The 20,232-nt window shown below is 46.8% G+C and overlaps 10 protein-coding genes across 10 annotated transcripts; 6 read left to right on the forward strand and 4 right to left on the reverse strand.

The window, feature by feature from the left end:
* Positions 1 to 308: 308 nt before the first annotated feature.
* Positions 309 to 2,147, forward strand: PUT2_1 (1-pyrroline-5-carboxylate dehydrogenase; the record flags this gene model as incomplete). The annotated part of the gene is made up of 5 exons (XM_058506477.1): positions 309 to 344; positions 398 to 505; positions 554 to 849; positions 907 to 970; positions 1,023 to 2,147. 5 exons carry the CDS (start codon positions 309 to 311, stop codon positions 2,145 to 2,147), a joined length of 1,629 nt encoding a protein of 542 aa, XP_058357205.1.
* Positions 2,148 to 2,523: 376 nt separating this feature from the next.
* On the reverse strand, positions 2,524 to 3,558 carry ONS95_012860 (uncharacterized protein; the record flags this gene model as incomplete). The annotated part of the gene is made up of 1 exon (XM_058506478.1): positions 2,524 to 3,558. One exon carries the CDS (start codon positions 3,556 to 3,558, stop codon positions 2,524 to 2,526), a length of 1,035 nt encoding a protein of 344 aa, XP_058357206.1.
* A 450-nt stretch (positions 3,559 to 4,008) lies between these two features.
* On the reverse strand, positions 4,009 to 4,776 carry ONS95_012861 (uncharacterized protein; the record flags this gene model as incomplete). The annotated part of the gene is made up of 1 exon (XM_058506479.1): positions 4,009 to 4,776. The coding sequence occupies one exon, from the start codon at positions 4,774 to 4,776 to the stop codon at positions 4,009 to 4,011; it is 768 nt and encodes a 255-aa protein (XP_058357207.1).
* Positions 4,777 to 5,139: 363 nt separating this feature from the next.
* ONS95_012862 (uncharacterized protein) lies at positions 5,140 to 5,590 on the forward strand (the record flags this gene model as incomplete). Its single annotated transcript, XM_058506480.1, has 3 exons — positions 5,140 to 5,163; positions 5,225 to 5,386; positions 5,435 to 5,590. 3 exons carry the CDS (start codon positions 5,140 to 5,142, stop codon positions 5,588 to 5,590), a joined length of 342 nt encoding a protein of 113 aa, XP_058357208.1.
* Positions 5,591 to 6,162: 572 nt separating this feature from the next.
* ONS95_012863 (uncharacterized protein) lies at positions 6,163 to 7,458 on the forward strand (the record flags this gene model as incomplete). The annotated part of the gene is made up of 1 exon (XM_058506481.1): positions 6,163 to 7,458. One exon carries the CDS (start codon positions 6,163 to 6,165, stop codon positions 7,456 to 7,458), a length of 1,296 nt encoding a protein of 431 aa, XP_058357209.1.
* A 684-nt stretch (positions 7,459 to 8,142) lies between these two features.
* ONS95_012864 (uncharacterized protein) lies at positions 8,143 to 8,807 on the forward strand (the record flags this gene model as incomplete). The annotated part of the gene is made up of 2 exons (XM_058506482.1): positions 8,143 to 8,523; positions 8,574 to 8,807. The coding sequence occupies 2 exons, from the start codon at positions 8,143 to 8,145 to the stop codon at positions 8,805 to 8,807; spliced, it is 615 nt and encodes a 204-aa protein (XP_058357210.1).
* Positions 8,808 to 9,458: 651 nt separating this feature from the next.
* FAR11 (Factor arrest protein 11) lies at positions 9,459 to 13,561 on the forward strand. Its single transcript, XM_058506483.1, has 7 exons — positions 9,459 to 9,499; positions 9,552 to 11,018; positions 11,065 to 11,147; positions 11,195 to 12,019; positions 12,065 to 12,383; positions 12,429 to 12,558; positions 12,605 to 13,561. The coding sequence occupies exons 2-7, from the start codon at positions 10,172 to 10,174 to the stop codon at positions 13,377 to 13,379; spliced, it is 2,979 nt and encodes a 992-aa protein (XP_058357211.1). The 5' UTR covers positions 9,459 to 9,499; positions 9,552 to 10,171; the 3' UTR covers positions 13,380 to 13,561.
* A 1,162-nt stretch (positions 13,562 to 14,723) lies between these two features.
* Positions 14,724 to 15,696, reverse strand: ONS95_012866 (uncharacterized protein; the record flags this gene model as incomplete). Its single annotated transcript, XM_058506484.1, has 3 exons — positions 14,724 to 15,093; positions 15,153 to 15,414; positions 15,486 to 15,696. The coding sequence occupies 3 exons, from the start codon at positions 15,694 to 15,696 to the stop codon at positions 14,724 to 14,726; spliced, it is 843 nt and encodes a 280-aa protein (XP_058357212.1).
* Positions 15,697 to 16,245: 549 nt separating this feature from the next.
* ONS95_012867 (uncharacterized protein) lies at positions 16,246 to 17,702 on the reverse strand (the record flags this gene model as incomplete). The annotated part of the gene is made up of 4 exons (XM_058506485.1): positions 16,246 to 16,508; positions 16,587 to 17,110; positions 17,166 to 17,419; positions 17,457 to 17,702. 4 exons carry the CDS (start codon positions 17,700 to 17,702, stop codon positions 16,246 to 16,248), a joined length of 1,287 nt encoding a protein of 428 aa, XP_058357213.1.
* Positions 17,703 to 18,647: 945 nt separating this feature from the next.
* ONS95_012868 (uncharacterized protein) lies at positions 18,648 to 20,055 on the forward strand. Its single transcript, XM_058506486.1, has 2 exons — positions 18,648 to 19,171; positions 19,223 to 20,055. Exons 1-2 carry the CDS (start codon positions 18,946 to 18,948, stop codon positions 19,813 to 19,815), a joined length of 819 nt encoding a protein of 272 aa, XP_058357214.1. The 5' UTR covers positions 18,648 to 18,945; the 3' UTR covers positions 19,816 to 20,055.
* The last annotated feature ends 177 nt before the right edge of the window (positions 20,056 to 20,232 follow it).

Below are 20,232 nucleotides of genomic sequence, written 5' to 3' on the forward strand. Positions count from 1 at the left end.
TTTCGATCCCGCACTCGCATTATCTTCTGGATGTACAGCATATTAGAAGACAGGGGATCGTGGACTTACAGGCTCAACGGTCCTGGGACCTGTACAACTCTGTTCGTGCCTGCAGTTCTCCTCATAACATATCATTTTCCTTTCCTTAAAATCCAGACTTGAAAAAGCCCACTTCGTTTACTGCTTCTTTTTACGGATCTATCATGTCGACTAGAATGGCTAGTCGATACTGCGCGCCCATAAAATCCCGCTTGATATCCAGGTCCCATATTGGATGTAGTTCTTTTGGTTCTCAAAGATGGCTGTCCATGTATTCGAAACCACACTTTGTAAATGAGCCATCAGTAAGTCCAGGCCTTGCAATTGGCGTGAGTTTTAAAGATTGACATGACCAAAGCCAACATATGCAGTAAATTCCCAAGAGAGAGCCGAGATCGCAGGAGCTCTCCAAGACCTTAAATCAAAACTCCCAGTCAGGATTCCGCTGAAGATTGGCTCAAAAGAAGTACGAACCAGCTCCCCCACCAAGAACATTTGCTAATTACCTTCTCAGATCATCAAATCCCAACAATTGACACAAATCAACCCCTCTCGCCATGCAGAAGTCATTGCAGAGTGGACTCCTGCAGCAGCATCTGATGTAAAAAGCGCGATATCTTCTGCGTTGGCAGCTAAGTCATCATGGGAGAACACGCCATTTGAGCAGCGAGCAGCAATTTTTCTTCGTGCTGCTGAGCTGGTGAGCAAAAAGTACAGATATGAGCTGATGGCTGCAGTCATGATGGGCCAGGGGAAGAATATCTGGCAGGCTGAGATTGATGTAGCTGCTGAGACGTGTGACTTGCTTAGGTGAGTGACCGATGAAAAAAGTGCGACTTTCAGGTCAAGGCTGAGTCAATTATCCAGGTTCAATGTTCAATGTGCGATGGAGCTATTTAAGACACAGCCAGCTGTGAACCCAGCTGGAATGGCAAGCTCCCCAAGACCAACAGATCTATCGAGTACTAATTGATGAAAAATAGTGGAATCGGCTAGAATACCGCCCTCTCGAAGGATTCGTGTATTCGATATCGCCTTTCAACTTCACAGCACTCGCCGCCACACTGGCATATGGTCCACTACTCATGGGAAACGTAGTCATCTGGAAGCCTTCCCTCTCAGCTCTCCACAGCTCTTGGCTGCTCCACCAAATCCTTCTCGAAGCCGGCCTGCCCAAAGATGTTGTCCAATTCGTTCCAGGGGACGCCGAAGAAGTCACATCCGCCGTACTAGAAAGTTCCGATTTCGCTGCGTTGAACTTCATCGGTTCGACAAAAGTGTTCCAATCTCTCATCGCCAAAATTGGTGTCGCGACAGGCGAGGATATATTTTTGAACTATCCGCGCATTGTCGGTGAGACTGGTGGAAAGAATTTCCATCTCATTCACAATAGTGCAGATATTGAAAATGCGATCAATAGCACTATTCGAGGTGCTTTCGAGTTCCAGGGACAGAAATGTTCCGCGACTTCCCGAGTCTATGTACCGGAATCTATCTGGCCTGAGTTCAAGCAGGAACTGATCGCGAAGACTGCGAGCATCAATGTTGGGCCTCCTGAGGAGTTCCAGAATTTCGTCAATCCTGTGATACATGAACAAGATTTCGATAAGCTAGCTTCGTACATTGAGACTGCGAAGGATGATCCCAAGTTGACGCTTCTCGCTGGTGGCAAGACAGACAAGGATGTTGGCTTTTTCGTTCATCCCACAATCTATCAAACATCTGACCCACAACACGAGATTATGAATAAAGAGCTGTTTGGACCTTTATTCGCTGTCTATGTCTATCCTGACTCAGAATGGGCAAACATCCCGAAACTCATTGATACCACGACCAGGTACGCGTTAACTGGAAGTATATTTGCTCGAGATGTTGAGGCGATCGCTTTTGCCGAGAAGGAGCTGAAACATTCTGCCGGGAACTTTTACATTAACTCGAAGAGCTCAGGGGCTGTGATCGGGCAGCAGCCATTTGGTGGCATGAGGGGAAGTGGGACAAATGACAAGGTTGGATCGGTCAATGTGCTGAGTCGGTTTGTAAGTGTCAGGGCTATCAAGGAGGATTTTGAAGGGACGAAAGACTTCAAATATCCCAGTAACGAGATTTGAACACCGTTTTCACATGTTCACGTCATCATATTTTGGCTTATATCGTTAAACTTGCGAGGTTGGTGGATACAAAGACTTGGTGTAGTTCAACACGCTACTGGGCTAGCTCCCACCTGAACCACGTTTTTCAAACTTGGAATCTGTCCGTGGCTGGCGAACGAGTTGTGTGCTATGAACAGTCAAAATCAGACACGGCGAATAAAGATATTAGATACATTTCATTCACTGTAAAACTTTTCATGCCCTTATGTTAACAGCATATTTCTGACAAAACAAACTTTGAGCAATTCATAACGATCCAATTGACACTCGTTACATTGTTAAAGATCTCCAGCCACCAAATGCATAATGCTCCTCCAATTTCATCAATCCTACATCATCGCCGCAGTGTTCTCTTTGATGCTTTGACTTGCCGCCAGAGGAGATTGTGATGGTAACGATGAACCTGCATCAATCGACTTTCGTAGATTTCATAGAAGCCCCACAGCGCATCGATAGACTTTGAACATCTTCTTGGCTCAACATTGTCCAGCATAGGTGATCCACGCAGGCTTTCAAGCTTTCCTAACTCTTCCTTCAAGGCCTTGGCAACCTCCTCCTCCCCATTGAAGAAAGGCCCACGACTATCAGAAGTAACATACCAAGGCTTGGAATTAACGACCCCTGATAAGACCGTAGCATCAATCAAGGAAACCAAGACATCTCTCAAACAGAATTGAGCTATTCGAGATATAGCCTTCGCATTGAATGTCGGAAATCTGTACAAGATATAGAGATTTGACTGGGCTGGGACCATCGCCGATATGTCCCAGTCACCAATCTCCAGGATCCATTGAGGTATTATGGCATCGAAAACTCGAGAATCAGGGATTCCGTCCTCTGGTTTCGGATAGGCAATAAAATTGCCACCATTATAGCCAGGAACCCCTCGTAGACGAAATCCCGTGTAGCGAAGTGGGAAGTCCGCTTGCTTGAGAGCTTCGTGTCGGAACATGTAGTTAACTCCCAAGATCGCAGCTTTGGTGGGTATGCGTTGCCCATACTCCTCATATATTTCTGTGTAGCTTGTGTCCAATGCGAACCGGATAATCTTCAATCTAAGCTCGTCTGATAAGTCCGAAAAATTCTTGGGGAGGTTCGTATTGCGCTTCTTACGGAACATCGACAGTGCTTTGGCAAAATATTTGTTGACTTCGCAGACTGAATACTCGTCGGAGTCGAGCTTTGAGCATTCTTCGAGGGATTCTTCACTATTTGACTTTGCAGCCTGTGCGGTCGTTGTGTCAATTTGCGAGCTCTGAACAAGGCTGCTTCCATGGGGAGAATTATCTTCTGAGGCCTCGCCCGAAGTACCGTCCCGAAGTCCAAGCAGGCTCTGTTCACTCTCCGTCTTCTTCAATTTGACGCCCATGATGTGCCTCGAATCACTGGCGGGGGCTGATGGCCTCGGACTGGCGCTCGAAGCAGTCTCTTGTCAAGCTTGAGTTGGCTCAGACTGAGTGCTCAGTGACACCTACAGGTTTCAAGCCCCAAGATATTTTCAAATTGTCCAGTGGGAACCTAAGAGAAGTTTGTGTGGGGTTGTTGAAAACAGAAGTACGTAGGTGTGCGAGAAAGGCACTACCACTAGAGAGGCTAGACCATGCATTAACGAAGACAGTGACGTCTAGGTAGCTACACAGAAAATGATTAGGTTCAGCTGTTGAAACCTTCCGAAAGTGCACTGTGATATCACTACTGCCATAGGTTCACGGAGAATGCCGCAAATGTGGTAAAGTAGAAGCAGCGTGGTGTGGAAATGTGTCCCCACATACTATTCTTGAAATACTTTGACAACAGCATGCTCATTTCTTCAAAGTTTTCAGACAGTCTCTTCTTGACCGAATTCCACCATCCATGGAGTGTCAAAGTCGATGAACTGAAAACAATCCTCTGTCGTACTCCAAACCTCCGGGAGTCGCAGCTGACAATTGGGCAGATTCGCGTCTGCTGCATCAGACGCGTCGGGAATGTAGTCCTCTGGGGTTTGTAGTCCGCTGAAAATTTGCCAATCTTGCATAATCTCGGAGGTGCAAAGACTCGGGGTCGACAGTTCTGCGAATGCGGTGCAGGACGCGTGATCATAAGGCGTGTCCACACTGGCAATTCCCTGCGGTATGGCGCGCCCAGATATGGAGTCCAAGGTTCCGAGTCCTCTAACACTCATAATGGAGTTATGATTTGCTCTGTATTCTCCAATAGTCACCCCCATGATCTTTTTGAACACTCGACAGAAATGACTTTCTGTCAGTCCCACTTCTTTCGCCAGACCTTTCACGCTCCATTTGACATCCCCCGTACTTTCCTTCTTGATCAGATCGCATGCCTTCTCAACTGCCAGGATCTGTGGATCTGCTTCATTTTCTCTCAAATTTGGACGACATCGTTTGCAAGGACGAAATCCAGCTGCTTCAGCTTCCGCGGGGGTATCGTGGAATATCACGTTCGCTCGACGTGCAAGGCGTGAAGAACAGGATGGCCGACAGTAGATCTTGGTCGTGAGAACGCTATAAATGAAGGCATTTCCTGCGAGGGGATTTCGGCTTTGTAGAGCTGCCCAACGGCTGCTTGAGGTGGAAAATGGAGTCATGATCAATGGTTCTTTGGAGCGGTTGGTAGCGTCAGGATGGTCTGTGGGATGAAGAGGTATCATCAAGCTCTGTTGAGCCCATCTTTATGACCAGTCCATGATATACCTAAGAGTGTATCACGTTTTGACTGTGAACTGTGATAGAATTTGCAAATGAGGACATGAAGTTGACGTGCGGGGCGACAAAACCATGAGTCAGCCTGAGCTGCTCCGGAACTGACCAATCAGGTTGCATCTCACCGATATCGACAGCAGCAAACATTAGAGCATATAAACCATAAACCACCACCTGGGTAGGCTTCCCCTAAGATAGTCAAATTCAAAAACTTCACATCATATCTTCTCCTAGCCAGTTTTGTTGACATGGCCGTCACAGAATATCAAGAGGTCGTTACCCCGCTCCCTTTTCGCCCGGCCTTAAGCGAAGACGTTATTGACAAGTATCAAGCGCGTCTATGCTCTTTTACGCCAGATTCCATCTGGAAGAGTATCATCATATGCTGAGCTTTCAAGAGCTCTTTCGTCATCTCCACGAGCAGTTGGTGGAGCTTTGAGAAGAAATCCATTTGCGCCGGAAGTGCCTTGTCATCGCATCATTTGTGCTGGTGGAGTGAGTGAGGTCCATCAAGCATTGAGAACACGAGCTGACGGAAATTAGTCAATTGGAGGTTTTAAGGGAGAGCCTCAAGATGCACCATCTGGTATCAATCAGGCTGAGAAACTGCGATTACTGAAGAGTGAAGGGGTGCTGTTCGATGAGAGAGGTCAGCTGTTGGATAGCACGAAGTGGTGGAACAATTTCCAGACCCGGTAGGCCAGGGAGTGGAGAGAGTCGTCAAGGATGTTAAAATACCGTACGGGAGCATTGAGTTTTTTTCTAGGTCTGGCCTGTCGACAACAGTGAGAAGTTATCCATGTTTTCAAACTAGTTTTCGACGGAGCCTTCCTGTGTCCATGTGCGTATTGGGGCACGACGTCTGCATCGCTACTTCTACATATTACCAATGCAAAGTAACTGATAAAATCTGATCATTGATTCATTCTAGCAAAGAGTTCCCGTTAAAGAGCCAAGTGTGGCAGTTCCCGGCTCCATGCATAAGGCAGACTTCCACAGCCTCGTCTGCTCTTGGCGGGTTACACGAGCCAGTCAGGATTTTCTATCCTCTGGTGTAGAACATATCTTCCTCCCATAGTTTTAAAACCACCCCTTCAAATGTAACGCTATATCAAAAGTACGTCACCGAACGATCATTATCGCATTCTGTCCCAGGCTCATTGCCAAGAAGTCACTTCTCAACCCATACCCTCCAGGCTGTAAGACGAGCTTATCCATCTGAACACCATATCTCTGCCATAAGTGCCAAAACTTGGGAAGTTCGAAGAGCAATGTCAGCCGACACAAATTGTCAAGAGAACACTCAGGCTATACCAGTGGCCAGGATGGAAAACACAATTGCACCGCTACAGGGAGAGCCAGCAGCAGCCCTTCAGAAAACATCCATTTCCATACCAATGTCTTTCGGACACTACTCTACTAATAAGAATCAACCTTTTGACGATTTATCGCTTTCAAATATTACATTAATTGTTCGCCAACAGCCTAAAGTCGCACGTGCTTGTGGATTTGGAGAGAGGGACAGGAGGGTGGTCGACCCACCCCCTATTGTTCAGTTGCACATAGATAACCCAGATTTGCGCTCCGAAGGCAAATATTTGCAAGAAAGTGGAATTCATCCTGTCGTTCATTGTTCGTTATGGGACCCTGAGAAGGACGTCTATGCTACGACTGTGTCGGACTCGTCCACGACGGGTCGTCAACAACGGCGACTCCTGGGAACTCTGATTTCGAGTCCTTTCGTGGGTGAAGATGAACACGGGGTGCCAGGGATATTTTTTGCTTTCCCAGATCTTAGTGTGAGGACTACAGGAATCTATTGCTTGCACTTCACCTTAGTCGAGTTCGACTTCTCACAGATGAAGCCTGGCCACTCGGCGCCTGTGAAGGCAACCATAAGGTCTGACCTTTTTCCGGTTTACAATGCGAGAGAGTTTCCGGGACTCAGAGCGAGTACTTCACTGAGCGCATCACTACGAAGCCACGGGTGCTTACCTTCATCACGAAAATACCGCAAGAATCTGCGAACAAGGCAGGGTAATGTCCTGTCAGGTAAGGGTAATGCCGAAACCAGTCTACCACTGTTATCTGAGACTTGCGAGACTAGTACATCCGAGGAGATGTCTCGGTGTGGGATGTCTATCTTCTCAGAAGCCTCGGGACAGTCATCACAACCCCAAACTTTGTTTGAGCATTACCTTTCTGCTACAGATGCATTTGGGAAGCTGTTGCTTGAAGATGCTGTCTTGGACCAACATTATCGGCACCTCATCTCTGCACGGGACGTTGAGCTGCACAAGTTCGAGGATATGCTTTTCCAAATTCTTGGATCACTTTCCAAGAGCCTGTTTATGGAGGCGCAAAGCGTCATTCAGCAGAAAATTGCAAAGTTCATTGAGCGAAAAGCAGACGAGGTCGCACGTGGGGTTAGAGAGGATGTCGAGGCCCAAAAACAGATTAAACCACTCTCACACGTACTTCCGGGTACTGGTACGGAGGATTATGGTTCGAACAATCGAATCAACACTTGGGTTATGGAGGTCGAAAACCAAGAGCAACAACAATAGGAACGACAGGACGTAGGCAACGATATTCAAGATCCGGATGATCTTGAATATCAGGTGTTCAGGGAGGAAAAGGACTTCATCATCTCCAGTAAAGCCTATGCGAATTTCAGGCAGCAATTTGAGTCAACTGTCCACTTGATAACGTCCAAGGTCCCGCAGACAGATAGCAAGGATATTGGGATTAAGGGAAACAAAGTCAACACGGGAACGGAAGTACCCTACGTTCCAGATGATGAGCATGTCTCCATGACTGCAGAAAGCTCACAAAAGAGTTTTGACATTACACACGTGTCTACAGATAGAGCTACCAACAACAAAAGCGAGAGCGACAACGACCCATCCGAGACTTCAATTTTTCAGCATTCGCACTTTTCCTTTCTACTCACTCCTTCAACAATGGTTCCTCTGCCGGATTTTTCGGACAGAATTAATGTACTAATAGAAAGGCATGTACGATATAAGATACAATGGTGGCCGCTTGATCCCCCATGAAGGAAGTGCCCAAAAGATAGCTTTAGGTTGTCCTGGCACTGTGTAGGTACTATGTTTCCTCAAGAGTCCTGGCTCTCGTTTTCCACAACAACTTCTTCATATCTGACCGTGACCTAGAACTGTGGAATGAAGCTCTATTTTGACGTATCCTCTCAGGTCGCTGCAAGGCTGAAGCAGGAATTACCAGGAGCAATGGCATTAGCCAACCCAGTGCTTCCATTTCACGAGACTGCCCCTGTAGCAATGCGCAATACGCCTTCCTCGACTGCGGCGACTAGAACAGATGCAATGCCGCCACATCCACCAGCTACAGCCAATGCTAACGTCGATGGTCACGGTATCGCAGTCTCAGAAAGACGCGGCATTGCTACCGGAAATGCTTCTTTTACAAGAGACTGTTATCTCCATTGGTGTATCGATTCGAACGCATCTGACACCCTGCTATTCCCCTTGAAGCTACTGCGGATAGATGATGTTACCATAATCCAGAAGCTGAGAGCCACATACAAGGCTGTGAAGGGATTTCGCAAGTGGATATCTTTGACAGATATCGACAGTGTGAGATTTGTTTTGGTACATCACTACTTTACACTCCTACTTGAATTGTAACTAATGTTAAATAGTTCAAGAGAGGGGTTCAAAATGACGGATCACAAGACCTGATAGTATGCTTGAAAGAAGATATGCCACCAAAGACCGACACAAACTACCAATACCTGAGTTCAGAGCCCCCGAACTTCTCCAGAAATTCGCTACACAAACACTGCGGTACCACCTACAATATCCACACAAGTGCAACGCAAAGAATATCTAGAATGTCATGGATATGGTTCCCAAGAAGATCAACGGATTGCTAGAGAGGAAGTTTGGTGCTGTTGGGTGGGGTGTACAAGCTGTTCCCGGGCTGGCAATATGGAAATGCGCTATTGCTTTTGCCCTGTCACAGGTTCCGCCGATGATCTTCGCGGTTCGATGGTTATTTTGGTATACGGGGGATTTTCAGAATGCGTTTATGTTCTCGGTATACCTGCTCATGGTAATGAATTTCCTTCTCCTAGCTCCAGAACGATGGTGTTTTCGCAGGTCTTGACCTGACAGGGCGATCGCCGAGAATATTATCCCGTATACGTATTATGATGAAGTCACATCGAATGACTTATGATGAATGAAAGTTACTTATGTTTTGGCTGACCACATGTCGAGACTGTGGTTGTTGTGATGTTGTTCTGTAAGCGAAACCTAGACGGTGAAAGTATCAATTGTCAGGATTTTGGGCGACTTGAACCCCACAAGCTCCACAGACTGTCTCTGCCATTTATCAAAAGCTTCACTCCCGTGAGATGATTATAGATACTGAGGATTCCGATGTTCAGTGGAAGGACACTTTGTTAGTAGTCTTCAATCTGTTGCTGCATTCTGAAGTTAGCGGCAAATCAGCGGGCATTTCGCTTGCTGGGCCACACATTTTTATTGTCATTTAATAACCAGATAAGCAGATTGCGACATCACACTACAAAAGCGTGGTTCAATATATCCGGAATGGTGTAGTGTAAGTCATCAGATATTTCACCTCGCTACAATACATACTAACAGTTTCTCAGGGCTAGCATTTCTGCCTCTCATGATCTGTCTAATCCACAATAAATGTTCGCAGGAGACCGGGGTTCAATTCCCCGTTCCGGAAGAATTCTTTTTGTCATATTTTTATTGCATTCTTTTACAATCAATGTAGTTTATGTTTCTGATTGGTTTGACAAAAGCCAATCTGCTCTTGTGTCTTACTCTCTCGTTCAATTTTTGTGCCTAGAATCCAGCCGTAAACTCGTCGATCACGCTTCATGCTTCTGGGAGTCTTTCATGAAATCAATCATCCCGATCCTAAGCCCAAAAAGCTATAAACCCTTAATAGAGCCATGGAAATTTGTCACAGAATGGCAATTCTGATTGTCAAACATACTGTGCACAATTTTCAAATCCTTTTCATCCTTTTGTATCTGCCGTGCCGGGTCCAACAATTTCTTATCGGAACTCTCCAAGCTCTTATCATAAGCGAGACTTCAATCACATCGCCTCGACCGCCTCGACCGCGAGGCTCAACGTCCACTTCAGCCCGAGCTCTAGGAACAAAACATCACTGCCGTGATTCTTCTCGTTACAGACCTCGCCTCTGCTGCCATGATAATGACTTACGACTGAACGAACACCCCACCAATCCTTCGACATGGCCTCCATATGGTCAGGGAAGACTCCTCCCGACACGCCCACCTCCAAAGATGTCTCGGACGTAGCAGACACGGGTCTAGCAGATGTCGGCCTCCCAGCTCCTCAAGCTACCAGTGTTCCAATAGGACGCCCTCAGCTCCAGAGAAATCAACCGGCACCCCCTCCTCCCCATCAGCCTCCGCCGCCTCCATCTCCGAACCCGAACGACTCCCTCTCGTTGATGCAGCTCCGGCGCATTGTGACCGAGTTCCCCAAGATCGACCCTACAACCTACGCTTTTACGTATGCAGATGTTGCAACATTCGAGGAAGAGATTGATGAGTGGTTCTCATACAATGATGCGGAGTACAAACGTCTGCAGAGGGCGAGGGACACATTCGAAAGGCGATGGAGGAAGTTTTCGAACAAGCCATGGCTCGAATCGGACGACCGGCAGAAGTTTGTGGAGAAAGAAGTCAATGGCTTGCATGCTACAGATCTACGGAGACGCTGTAAGAGTCTGCAGACGGTCCTACACATCATTCTAGGAGTATGGGACGAGACTGCCGGAATCAAGGCAGAGGAAGCTACAAAAGCAAAGACGAAGGCTACACCTAAGCATCTGGAGAATATGAAGGCCGGAATTATTATGATAACGAACGCTGGTGGCATCGCGCTTGTCTTCCAAGTTTTGCAAAATGCATTCAAGATGCTCTGGGACGACGAGTTTCGTGAAACTAAGTTACTAGATGAGGATATACCCTTCATCCAAGATGAGCTTGACAATGTGACCACTATCATATACATGTTTATCGAAGGAGTTCGCAATGATCTCGTTGGATTGGCAACTGCTCGCGAGCAACTTCGTAGGTTTTACTTCGAGTCACAGGCGCCCTAAGCTAATGTCAACAGTGGAGTTGAATTTAATTGACTATTTCGTCAAGATCACGGCAAGGCTCCGGTGGGATGAGGCGAACGAATTGCCACAGACTAGGGTTTGTTAAATTTCTACTCCTCATTCGACCATATCTAACTCCACTAGATATTTCTGCTATTTTGGAAGACAATTCTGCTTGCATTTGGCGGTACAGTCGAGATCGAGGATGCCAAAAGTGCTATTAGCGAATTGAGACATGTCAATGGCGAGGGAGGGAAGCTCATCACAGCGTCTCCCTTGGATTATCATATTTTCCGCCAGGAAATCACTTCAAAATACCCCGCATATACCCCGCCACCGCCCCTCTTACCCCTCGAACCTGACAACAATTCCATCTTGCCACCACTTCCGAACCGACCTAGCAGAGCAAATGGCGCGAATGGAATCATACCTCCACCTATGAATGTTAACAGCAGTGGAGCATCGATTCTGCATCAGCCTGTACACATTGCGACTCCTGCACCCTCCCCACCTCCATCACCTCCAGTCGGAGGCAAGGCTGGCAAGAAGCAAAATTACCAAACCAATCAGAACTTCCCTTTCATGTACCCACCACTAGATAGTACCAGTAACAGTGCTGGTGGCAAAGGGGCTGCAGGTTTACAGGAATTACTAGTTGGTAGGAAATGGGAGGGAAGTGATATACCAAAGTCAATTCTCGAAGCCGGAGCTTTGTTTGCAAAGCGAATGCGAATGACAAGAGCGATGCGACAATTGTGGAATGAGCGGGAGAAGTTCCTGAAGCATGAACGGGGATGGGATGGTGATGACGAAGACGATGATATTGATGAACTTGATCTGGACACGATACTGGACAAGAATGCTGCACGTCAGAGCATGAAACCTATGAAACCGGATGTAGATTATGGACCAAATGCTGATGTTGGCGACGATGTCAAGAAAAAGCTCGATCTTGTCGAGCAATTCTATGTAAGTTCTCCTACAGTACATCTGACAGGTTACTCATCAGGGTAGAAAAATTCAATACCACACCTACAATCTCTGGTGATTGTTTTGCTCAAAGCTGTGCTTGCCAATGTCACGGCACTTATCACACAGCCTATGGGACAGCAACAGGGCATGAACTCTGGATTCAGATCGGATGTTAATCTGCGTGGCAACGGACCTCAGGGACAGAACAGGCAACAAGATCCCGCAAACATCCCATTGCCGACCACTGTGGATCCATCTGAATTGCCAATCGAAGAGATAGAGGCGATGCGTTCACGTGAAATCACAGCGAAAGCAGTGTCGGGTATCCTTCTCATGTTGTTGAAGTGGTTCAAAGTTTCCCGTATGTCTCGCATGTCTTTTGACTGCACAATACTAATCTATGCAGATATCCTCAAGTTCGAATACCTCACACAATTACTACTGGACTCCAATTACCTGCCACTCGTTCTCAAGCTTTTCGCCCACCAAGAAATTGACAAAGTGGTAGAAAGCAGAACAGATCGCGATGAGATGAGGTAATCTTCACTACCATCTCATTTTGCCTATGCTAATATCATGTAGCTTCTTCACGTTCTGCAACGAGCATAGCAAGAACGTCCCAATCCCAGACTTGACAGAGCTTGAAGCCGAAGAGAGTGAAGACGAGGTCGCTCCCCCAGCCATAAAACGCAATCGAGACCTTCCTGTCTCAGGCTCCGAAGACAAGCTACCAGCCCTCGCATTCCAGGAAGGCCAGCACGCGGGCAAACGCGATCGCCCCGAACTGGACGAGCTCGGCTATCCAACTACGGAACCCCCATACCCAGATGAACCCATCACTGAGTTCTCGTGGCGTAACTTCTTTTCCTCCATTAACTTCCTACGCATTATGCAGAAAATCTGCAAGAATAAAGCCCACCGCAACCTCCTCCTCGTTCAATACAAATCGTCCAACATCCTCAAGAAATCCCTCAAGATCCCACAGCCTGAACTCCGCCTCTACACGCTCAAGCTGTTCAAGAACCAAGTCTCATACTGTGGTCGCAAATGGCGACAAGGGAATATGCGCGTCATTACGGCTGTGTATCTACATTGCCGTCCGGAATTGAGGGATGACTGGCTGGCCGGTAGTGATGTCGATGCGGAGGTTGAAGAGGCGTTGCCTCTGGAGCAGGCACTGAGGGCGTTGACGCATTGGCACAATATCAAGAGGTACCCCGAGCAGATGGGCGCTGATACAAAGTTGTTGGAAGAAGAACATGATTTCTTTGTAAGAGAGCTTGAGAGGATGGAGTTTATTGACGAGGGTGGCGAGGAGGAAAGTGTTGATGGTGGGTGGATTGGGTACGGGCCTTGAGATGACTGTAGGTAGATGATCCGCATGTAAGGTCAACAGAAACAAGCGGGCATGGTACCAATCCAATTCATTCATTTAATGACTTCCATCCGCACACAAAAGATGTCCAGCACCACTATTTATTTTCATAAACCTCACAACTCCCACCAAGCCATTTCACAAAAGTTAAGAATCAAATCCATGAATTATCCATCTCTGTCTCACACACGCATGAATCTCACCTCGCCTCACCTTGCCTCGCTTCGCCCCCCTTCCAATCCGACCATTAAAATTCTCCTACGCATAAACCTCCCCTACACCTTTCCCACTTGCCCCAGCACAAATCCAACTTCTACCATCCATTTGTTGCACATCGCATTTATTTCTCCGAGAATGTATTTCGTGTTTTGGTCGTGGGTTGGGACGAGCGCGCGATTCTGAGTTGAGTTTCCGTCTAAGCGTCTGCGGAGATGCGATGGGGTGGGCTTGGTGTTAGGGTGGTGCGTGTGGTGTAATTTAGGTAGGTTAGGGTGTGTGGATGGAAGGGGACGGGAGAGGGTTAGGATGGAATAATGGGAGGGGTGTTTGGGATGTATGAGTGGTGCGTGTGTTTATTGTTTCGGAAATTTTGGAGGAGGATGTTTATGCGAAACGAATGGAGGGATTGGGATTGGATTGAATGTTTGGGTTCTGGAAGCTTGAAAATCGAGGTGAGACACGTGATGAGATCGAATTTGTGATTACTCGGATTCAACTGAGTAGGAGATGGATCTCGGGGATGTTCAAAGTTGAATGTTGCTTCCTTTTGCTGTCGTTGTCGCGAGAATTCAATTGAGCCAGGCATCGTGAACCGAGTGAGAGCCAAGCAATGCCTCTCTAGGCTCTTCTTCTTACGACGAACACATACAGTGACGAAGGTTTTGTCAGAAACCATCTTGTACGAATCGGAGTATTCTGGGCAGACTTCTTTCAGTCTAAGATATCCAAAACATGGCTGCGCTTGAAACCCAGCAGTTCGGATGGTGTATAGAGTTTCGGTTCGATAGACCCATCCAATGCGGGTAAATCAACATGGGAAGCAAGGAGGAACTCGAAGCCCGACTTTGCTCGGATATCTATTACAGGCTTGGAAGTTCATTAGGGATTCTCGGATTATGCACAAGGTTATCAGTACCGTGTCTTTTGTTTGCGGTATTTGATACCTAAAATGCGCATGCAAGGTCACGTCTTCCTGGCTGCACTTTTACTAGCAAGACAGAACTCCTTGCCCTCGTCTATTCACAATGTCAGTGTGTTGTTGCTCAAGAAAGATTTGCACCCCAAGGCCAAATTCTCAACTTACTTGTGATATAGTAGACAACCAGATTAATCCAACCAATCTAATTCATGCACTGCACTCCCCACGCAAGTAAAACCCTCCTTCCAGTATGCACTGTATCTCGTTGGAGTGAGTATGTTCCGCCATTTGAACCCTCCATTCTGTCGCTCAATCTTGATTACTTGTATAATTCCATCTGCTTCCTGCACAATGAGCGGATGGTCTCTGGGTTTATCATACACTCTGCAGAGAACCTCAGTGGCTTCCTCGGTACAATCGCGGTTGAATAGCCATCGTGGTGACTCTGGTAGACCGAAGACCAGAATCACCACGAAGATTGCGAAGACCATTTGGAAGGCAATAGGAGTTCGCCATGCGATGGAGCCTGGTGTGAAGGACATTCCAAAGTCGAACCAGCTGTACAGTTCCAAGCCAGATCATTCTGACCGTACTTCAACACGAACTGTTTTACTTACTATGCGATACTGATTCCAACGCCCACGAACAACACCTCCGAAGGCACTAGCCTTCCCCGCATATGGCTTTGACATAACTCGGACTGATACATAGGTACCGTCGACATTTCTAGTCCAGTCCCACCACCCGTCACAATCCGACCAATGACTAAATGTGCAACACCGTACGCGCTCGTCTGCAGGATGGCATCGACAATGATTGTACTTGCAGCTATCCAAATCACTTTCCGGCGACCAAGCATATCGCCGACGCAGAAGTTGACTAAGTACCCAGGTCAGTTCATCAATAATATATTGTTTTCTTGGTAGAGTAAGGTAGAGGAGCATACATACTGAAACATCCCAGAAGACATCCCAAATTGTACGAGCTTACAATAATCCCAGCTTTTGTACCTCCAGGGTGGCCAAATTGATTCAACCAATTTTCATTTTGTAGAATACCTCCAAATACTCCTTGATCATAGCCGAAAAGAGTGAAGGCCATCAGACAACCACAACTGATGGCGATCTGTAGGGGTCGTCCTCTTCCGAACCAGTTCCGCATTTTCGAATGGGTATTTCTGAACACACACTCGATGCTGAGAAACTAGAGGTAATAGTATGCAAGATGCTATTTGAGAAATGGGGGATATGTGGTTTTATCGCCGCCTCCGCCATTGGACTCTCCAAAACAACTATGACATATTCACGATTTCGGATAATCCCCATCGATCATTCCCATGGTGAGATATGGGCTGAGGGGAAAATGGGGGGGATAGATCTCGTCAAGTCTTTTAGATGGAGGCTAAGTAGTGACGATCATGGCTAGCGATAATCCGATATATCGTGATTGGAACGACTAATTGTCGGTAATAACACTACGTTTGATGGACGGGGATATTCATTTCCGTTGCAAGAATTGTTGTGACAGTATTTTAGAAATATTTCTCTTCTTTGTTTTCAAGTCCCCTGTTGACGAAATACACTTCCACGTTATGAAATTCAAGATCGGCAGTCCAAGCCGTGGAATTGAGAATAAGCGAAGCTTCCCGCTCCGGTATCAACAATCTCGGGATGCCTTCCCATTTCCCCCTTGTAGGATAGCCAACTCGTTCTACCAATAAAAAATTGCTTTAAAGAAACGAAACACTGTAGAATGTACCCAACGCGGTTGTAGAGTCAGTGTCAATGTCCCAGAATCCAATACTCCCAGCTCTCGCACTCCAGTGCCATTTTGTTGTGCATGATCCTGAATCCGACCACAGATGAGAGTGGCGAGTCGACCTGTGTCGGGCCTGTTAAACTCAAGGGTGTAGTCTGTGCCGCCCTGGTGGACAGAATGGAGTTCACTGATGTTCGGGTTGCCGTCCAGATTGACTGGGAGTTGTCAGTGCAATGAAAACGAGTAGAAGAAAGAAATGATGATATACATAGAAGTGACGAGAACCAACGTACCTCGTGCATCTACTTCGTGAGAGGGGCCAGCAGTATTTACTGGTCGATCAACCGATATGGACACCCGCGGCGGCTGGTCATTGATACCAAATCGACCAGCCAGGTAGACTCGTGCGTGGTTCGAAATCTCTGTCAATTGGCCATTTTGGGCAATCTGTGAGACCTTACTGTGTTGAAGTGCCTCATACGCTGCTCTAGCAAGATACATCTCAAGTGATTGTCTAACCTGTTCACCCAGAGTCCTCTCATCCCATTCGTCTGGTGAAGACTCTCCTACAATTGGGGCAAGATGTAGCGTGAGCGACGGACGTATGGATGTCTCTGGAAGTGTGGTGATATGTGTCCAACCAGGTTGTATATTCGGGTCTTCTGGCTGTTGTGGCTGATATGGTGGTTGAGCAGGTTGTGGGGAAGAAGGTTGGGGCGGGAAACGAAACCAAGCTCCCACAGCAGTACCGCTTTCCGGACACAGCTGGTGAATTGAGTCGACTTCTGAGCTAGTAAAGGTGTCCTGGTAGGGGATGCTAGAGTTGAACTTTAGAAGCGCTCTCAAAGCCATGCTTTGAAACGAATCCCTACCTGTCTGAACCCTGGATGGCTAGATAGAGACCAGGGGGAGGATGGCCAGTTTGAGCGTCTTGGCTGAAGCTAATCTCAAAATCCTGTGAGTTTCCAGGTACTGGTTTATGTGGCTGACAAAATGGATTGTTAATGTCAGTGAGAATCTCCGCCCGAGGATCTAACTTGGGGTTCTCAGTGGACCCGTCTATTGGTGTTGGTCTATGTGAACCAGGACCTTGGTGAATAAACATGCTGAAGATAGTCGGTATATTCTGTTCTGAGTCAGGATTGGGTTTTTAAGGCACTCACGATGGTCGCTCCTGCCGTCTTGGAAGCTATCATGGTAGAGAGTTCGATTGACGATGCCCATGACATGTTTTGGCTTGTGCTATCTAGAGATGCTCTGATTCTCAGAGCCCCATCGTAATAAATGAATAATGTAGCAAGTTCATGGTTCCAAGACTGTGGTGTTGAAGTATGCGTCCGCCACGAGCGTCGCATGTCTCGCCGTTTGAGGTCCCCAAATGGGGCTCGTGAGCCAATATCCTCTGCCATATCGTTTTAGGACAGTTTTATAATAAATTAAAACCATTGGGGTCTTGATGAAAGCACTTCTAATTAAGTTACTCGAATATTTTTCATTCTACTAGAACGTGAATGATGATGTGCCTTGAAAACGCTCCGCAGACACAGGAAACGCCTTGGTCTTAATCCGTTAATGGCATCTCACGGAACCGATTTTTCTAGTGGTTGTTTGAACAAGTTGTTGTTACCTAGATTGCATCAACCTCAATTTTATATAAGCAGAAAATCCTACCGTAGTCTGGTAGTTTCTACTGCGCCAATGTTTAGCCATATATGACTTGATTGATTTGTTTACTTGCTGCCCCTCGCGTAGGGGCGGTGTTTTCGTTCGCTAATAAAGGGATGAACTCACGGGTAGCCATACTCAGACAATGGTCACTGCAATTAATTGCCCTTTCGGGAAAAAGAGCGCCGAAAATCTGTTCGTGTTGCGCCCATCTAAAAGCTGAGTAATTTCGGATAGATTACGCACTCTCATATACCACCAACCGACGGACTGGTCTGCTCAGCTTTTATTAAGTACTTGCTCTGAGCTTATCTTTATCTACCTCATCCTACGCGCTCTTATTTCTTGCATTTTGTTGTCAGCTCTACAAATATTTGGACTTGCCTTTTCAGACACAACAGCCTCTGTATCATCCTTGGCGAATCGCATCATAATCGCTAGTCATTTCGTGCTAAATATCGGACATACATTGACAAATGAAAAAACTTGTTGACGATGGGCCCATTTTTTTTTCCAGAAGTCGGGTAATAGGAGCGAGGACACAAGCATTCGAGAAGTCAAACATCTCCATTTCTCGATGTCTTATTGGACGAAACGAGTCAATGTTTGGTATCTAACCTAGCTTGACCCTCCCCGCGTCAGAATGTTGATGCCAAATGTGAATAAGTTTCATGGAAATGGTCCTTTCACTGCAAGAAAGCATTGATTAACCACATCACTTTAAATTGATACCCAGAGGAAATTGGGAGCGAAATAAACAGTCAACCAAACACAAAACTTTTGAAATCGAGGTCCAGACCTACGGGTAGGGCTGCAAAATTTTATGGGCCGTCCCACTCCTTAGCTAGGGATATCCACTTTCATTTCGACGGTGGTGTTCCCACCACGAACCTATATCAGAACCACCATCATTTCCTCGACATCTTTTGAAGAACAATTCCAATTCACAAGCTTTGAGTCATTCACCCGTGGATCGCGAACGAAAGTATGGACTCCTCAGCAGAGAACAGCAAGGATACCAGCAAGAGGGCGTCTCTCAGCTCCCTCCCACTGCCAGCCTCTCAGTCAAAACCCACAAAAAATGCCGAATACCTTTCAACTCTTGTCTCAAAAGACCATTCTGATATTCCCATGATACTGTGCTGTCTCGTGTCCGGTCTTTGCGATAGTAGTTCATACAATGCATGGAGTTGCTTTGTCAGCATGCAGACTGGTAATACCCCCGCGCAGCCATTGAATACCTCAAGAATCTAATGCGCGATAGGAAACACAATCTTCCTAGCTCTCGGTGCAGCAAATCTTCCTGTCGGCCATCCTTACGGCTGGGCAAAATCCCTCATCTCAATTGTCGCCTTCAATCTAGGTTGCAATTTTTTCGCCACAGTCTTCAAAACCCTGGATCGCGGGCACCTCTCCCTGTCTTTCGCATTTCAAGCAACATGCATTTTCATTGCTGCAATCCTCGTTCAAACAAATGTTGTACCTCCAGCACATACGGATTCAGCCGGTCACATCGCTGATGTGAACTTTCTCGAACTGATCCCGCTGATCTTCCTCGCATTCCAAAGTGGGGGCCAAATCGTGACCTCCAGGTTGCTTGGCTTGAATGAGATCCCGACAACGGTTCTGACGAGTGTGTACTGTGACCTGTTTTCAGACCCGAATATTCTGAAGAAATCAAATGTGAAGCGAGACCGAAGAGCTGCGAGTGTGGTGTTTTTGCTTGTTGGTGGGTTGGCAGGGGGCTGGATCAGTCGGACGGCGGGCTTGTCTGTGGTGTTTTGGATTGCAGGTGGAATCAAGGCTGTGTTAGCTGTTGCGTGGATATTCTGGAAGGAGAAGGAGACGTTGGCTTGAGGGCGACTTGGTTTTTGCAATCAGTTTCTGGGAAGGGAATTACCGCAGGAGTTGTGGTCACAGATCATGGGTGAGGATAAAACAAATACCATTTAGATAAGAACCATAGAATTAGATCAGACGAAGATTGGGGATTGTAGAATAGATCAATCAGAAAGAGACATCAGATAGAGCCCACCAAAAGTATAATCAGACTTCACATTTCAGCAGCCGGTGCACCAACTTGGCCACACACGAAGGCCTCACATACTTACCAAACAAAGGAAAGATTTGGCAGGTTCCATATATTTCGGCAAGTATATCACACGGATTGGTACTGGAAAAATAACGGCCCCCAAAGTGATGCTGATTAGGTAATCCTCACCTCACTATCGCCTTTTAACCGCCTTGCATGCATTGCGGTGCGGCTGAAGGATC

Source organism: Cadophora gregata (genome assembly GCF_030347475.1).
Source record: "Cadophora gregata isolate MNR1 chromosome Unknown scaffold_7, whole genome shotgun sequence".
In the NCBI taxonomy this organism is placed as follows: Eukaryota; Fungi; Ascomycota; class Leotiomycetes; order Helotiales; family Ploettnerulaceae; genus Cadophora; species Cadophora gregata.

Excerpts from the sequence above, each read along its gene's own strand:
- FAR11 (XM_058506483.1), top strand. The coding sequence starts at position 10,172 with ATGGCCTCCATATGGTCAGGGAAGACTCCTCCCGACACGCCCACCTCC. Across the intron at positions 11,019-11,064 it reads AACTGCTCGCGAGCAACTTC|TGGAGTTGAATTTAATTGAC; the intron begins GTAGGTTTTACT and ends TAATGTCAACAG. Across the intron at positions 12,384-12,428 it reads GAAGTGGTTCAAAGTTTCCC|ATATCCTCAAGTTCGAATAC; the intron begins GTATGTCTCGCA and ends TAATCTATGCAG.
- ONS95_012868 (XM_058506486.1), top strand. The coding sequence starts at position 18,946 with ATGGACTCCTCAGCAGAGAACAGCAAGGATACCAGCAAGAGGGCGTCT. Across the intron at positions 19,172-19,222 it reads CTTTGTCAGCATGCAGACTG|GAAACACAATCTTCCTAGCT; the intron begins GTAATACCCCCG and ends AATGCGCGATAG.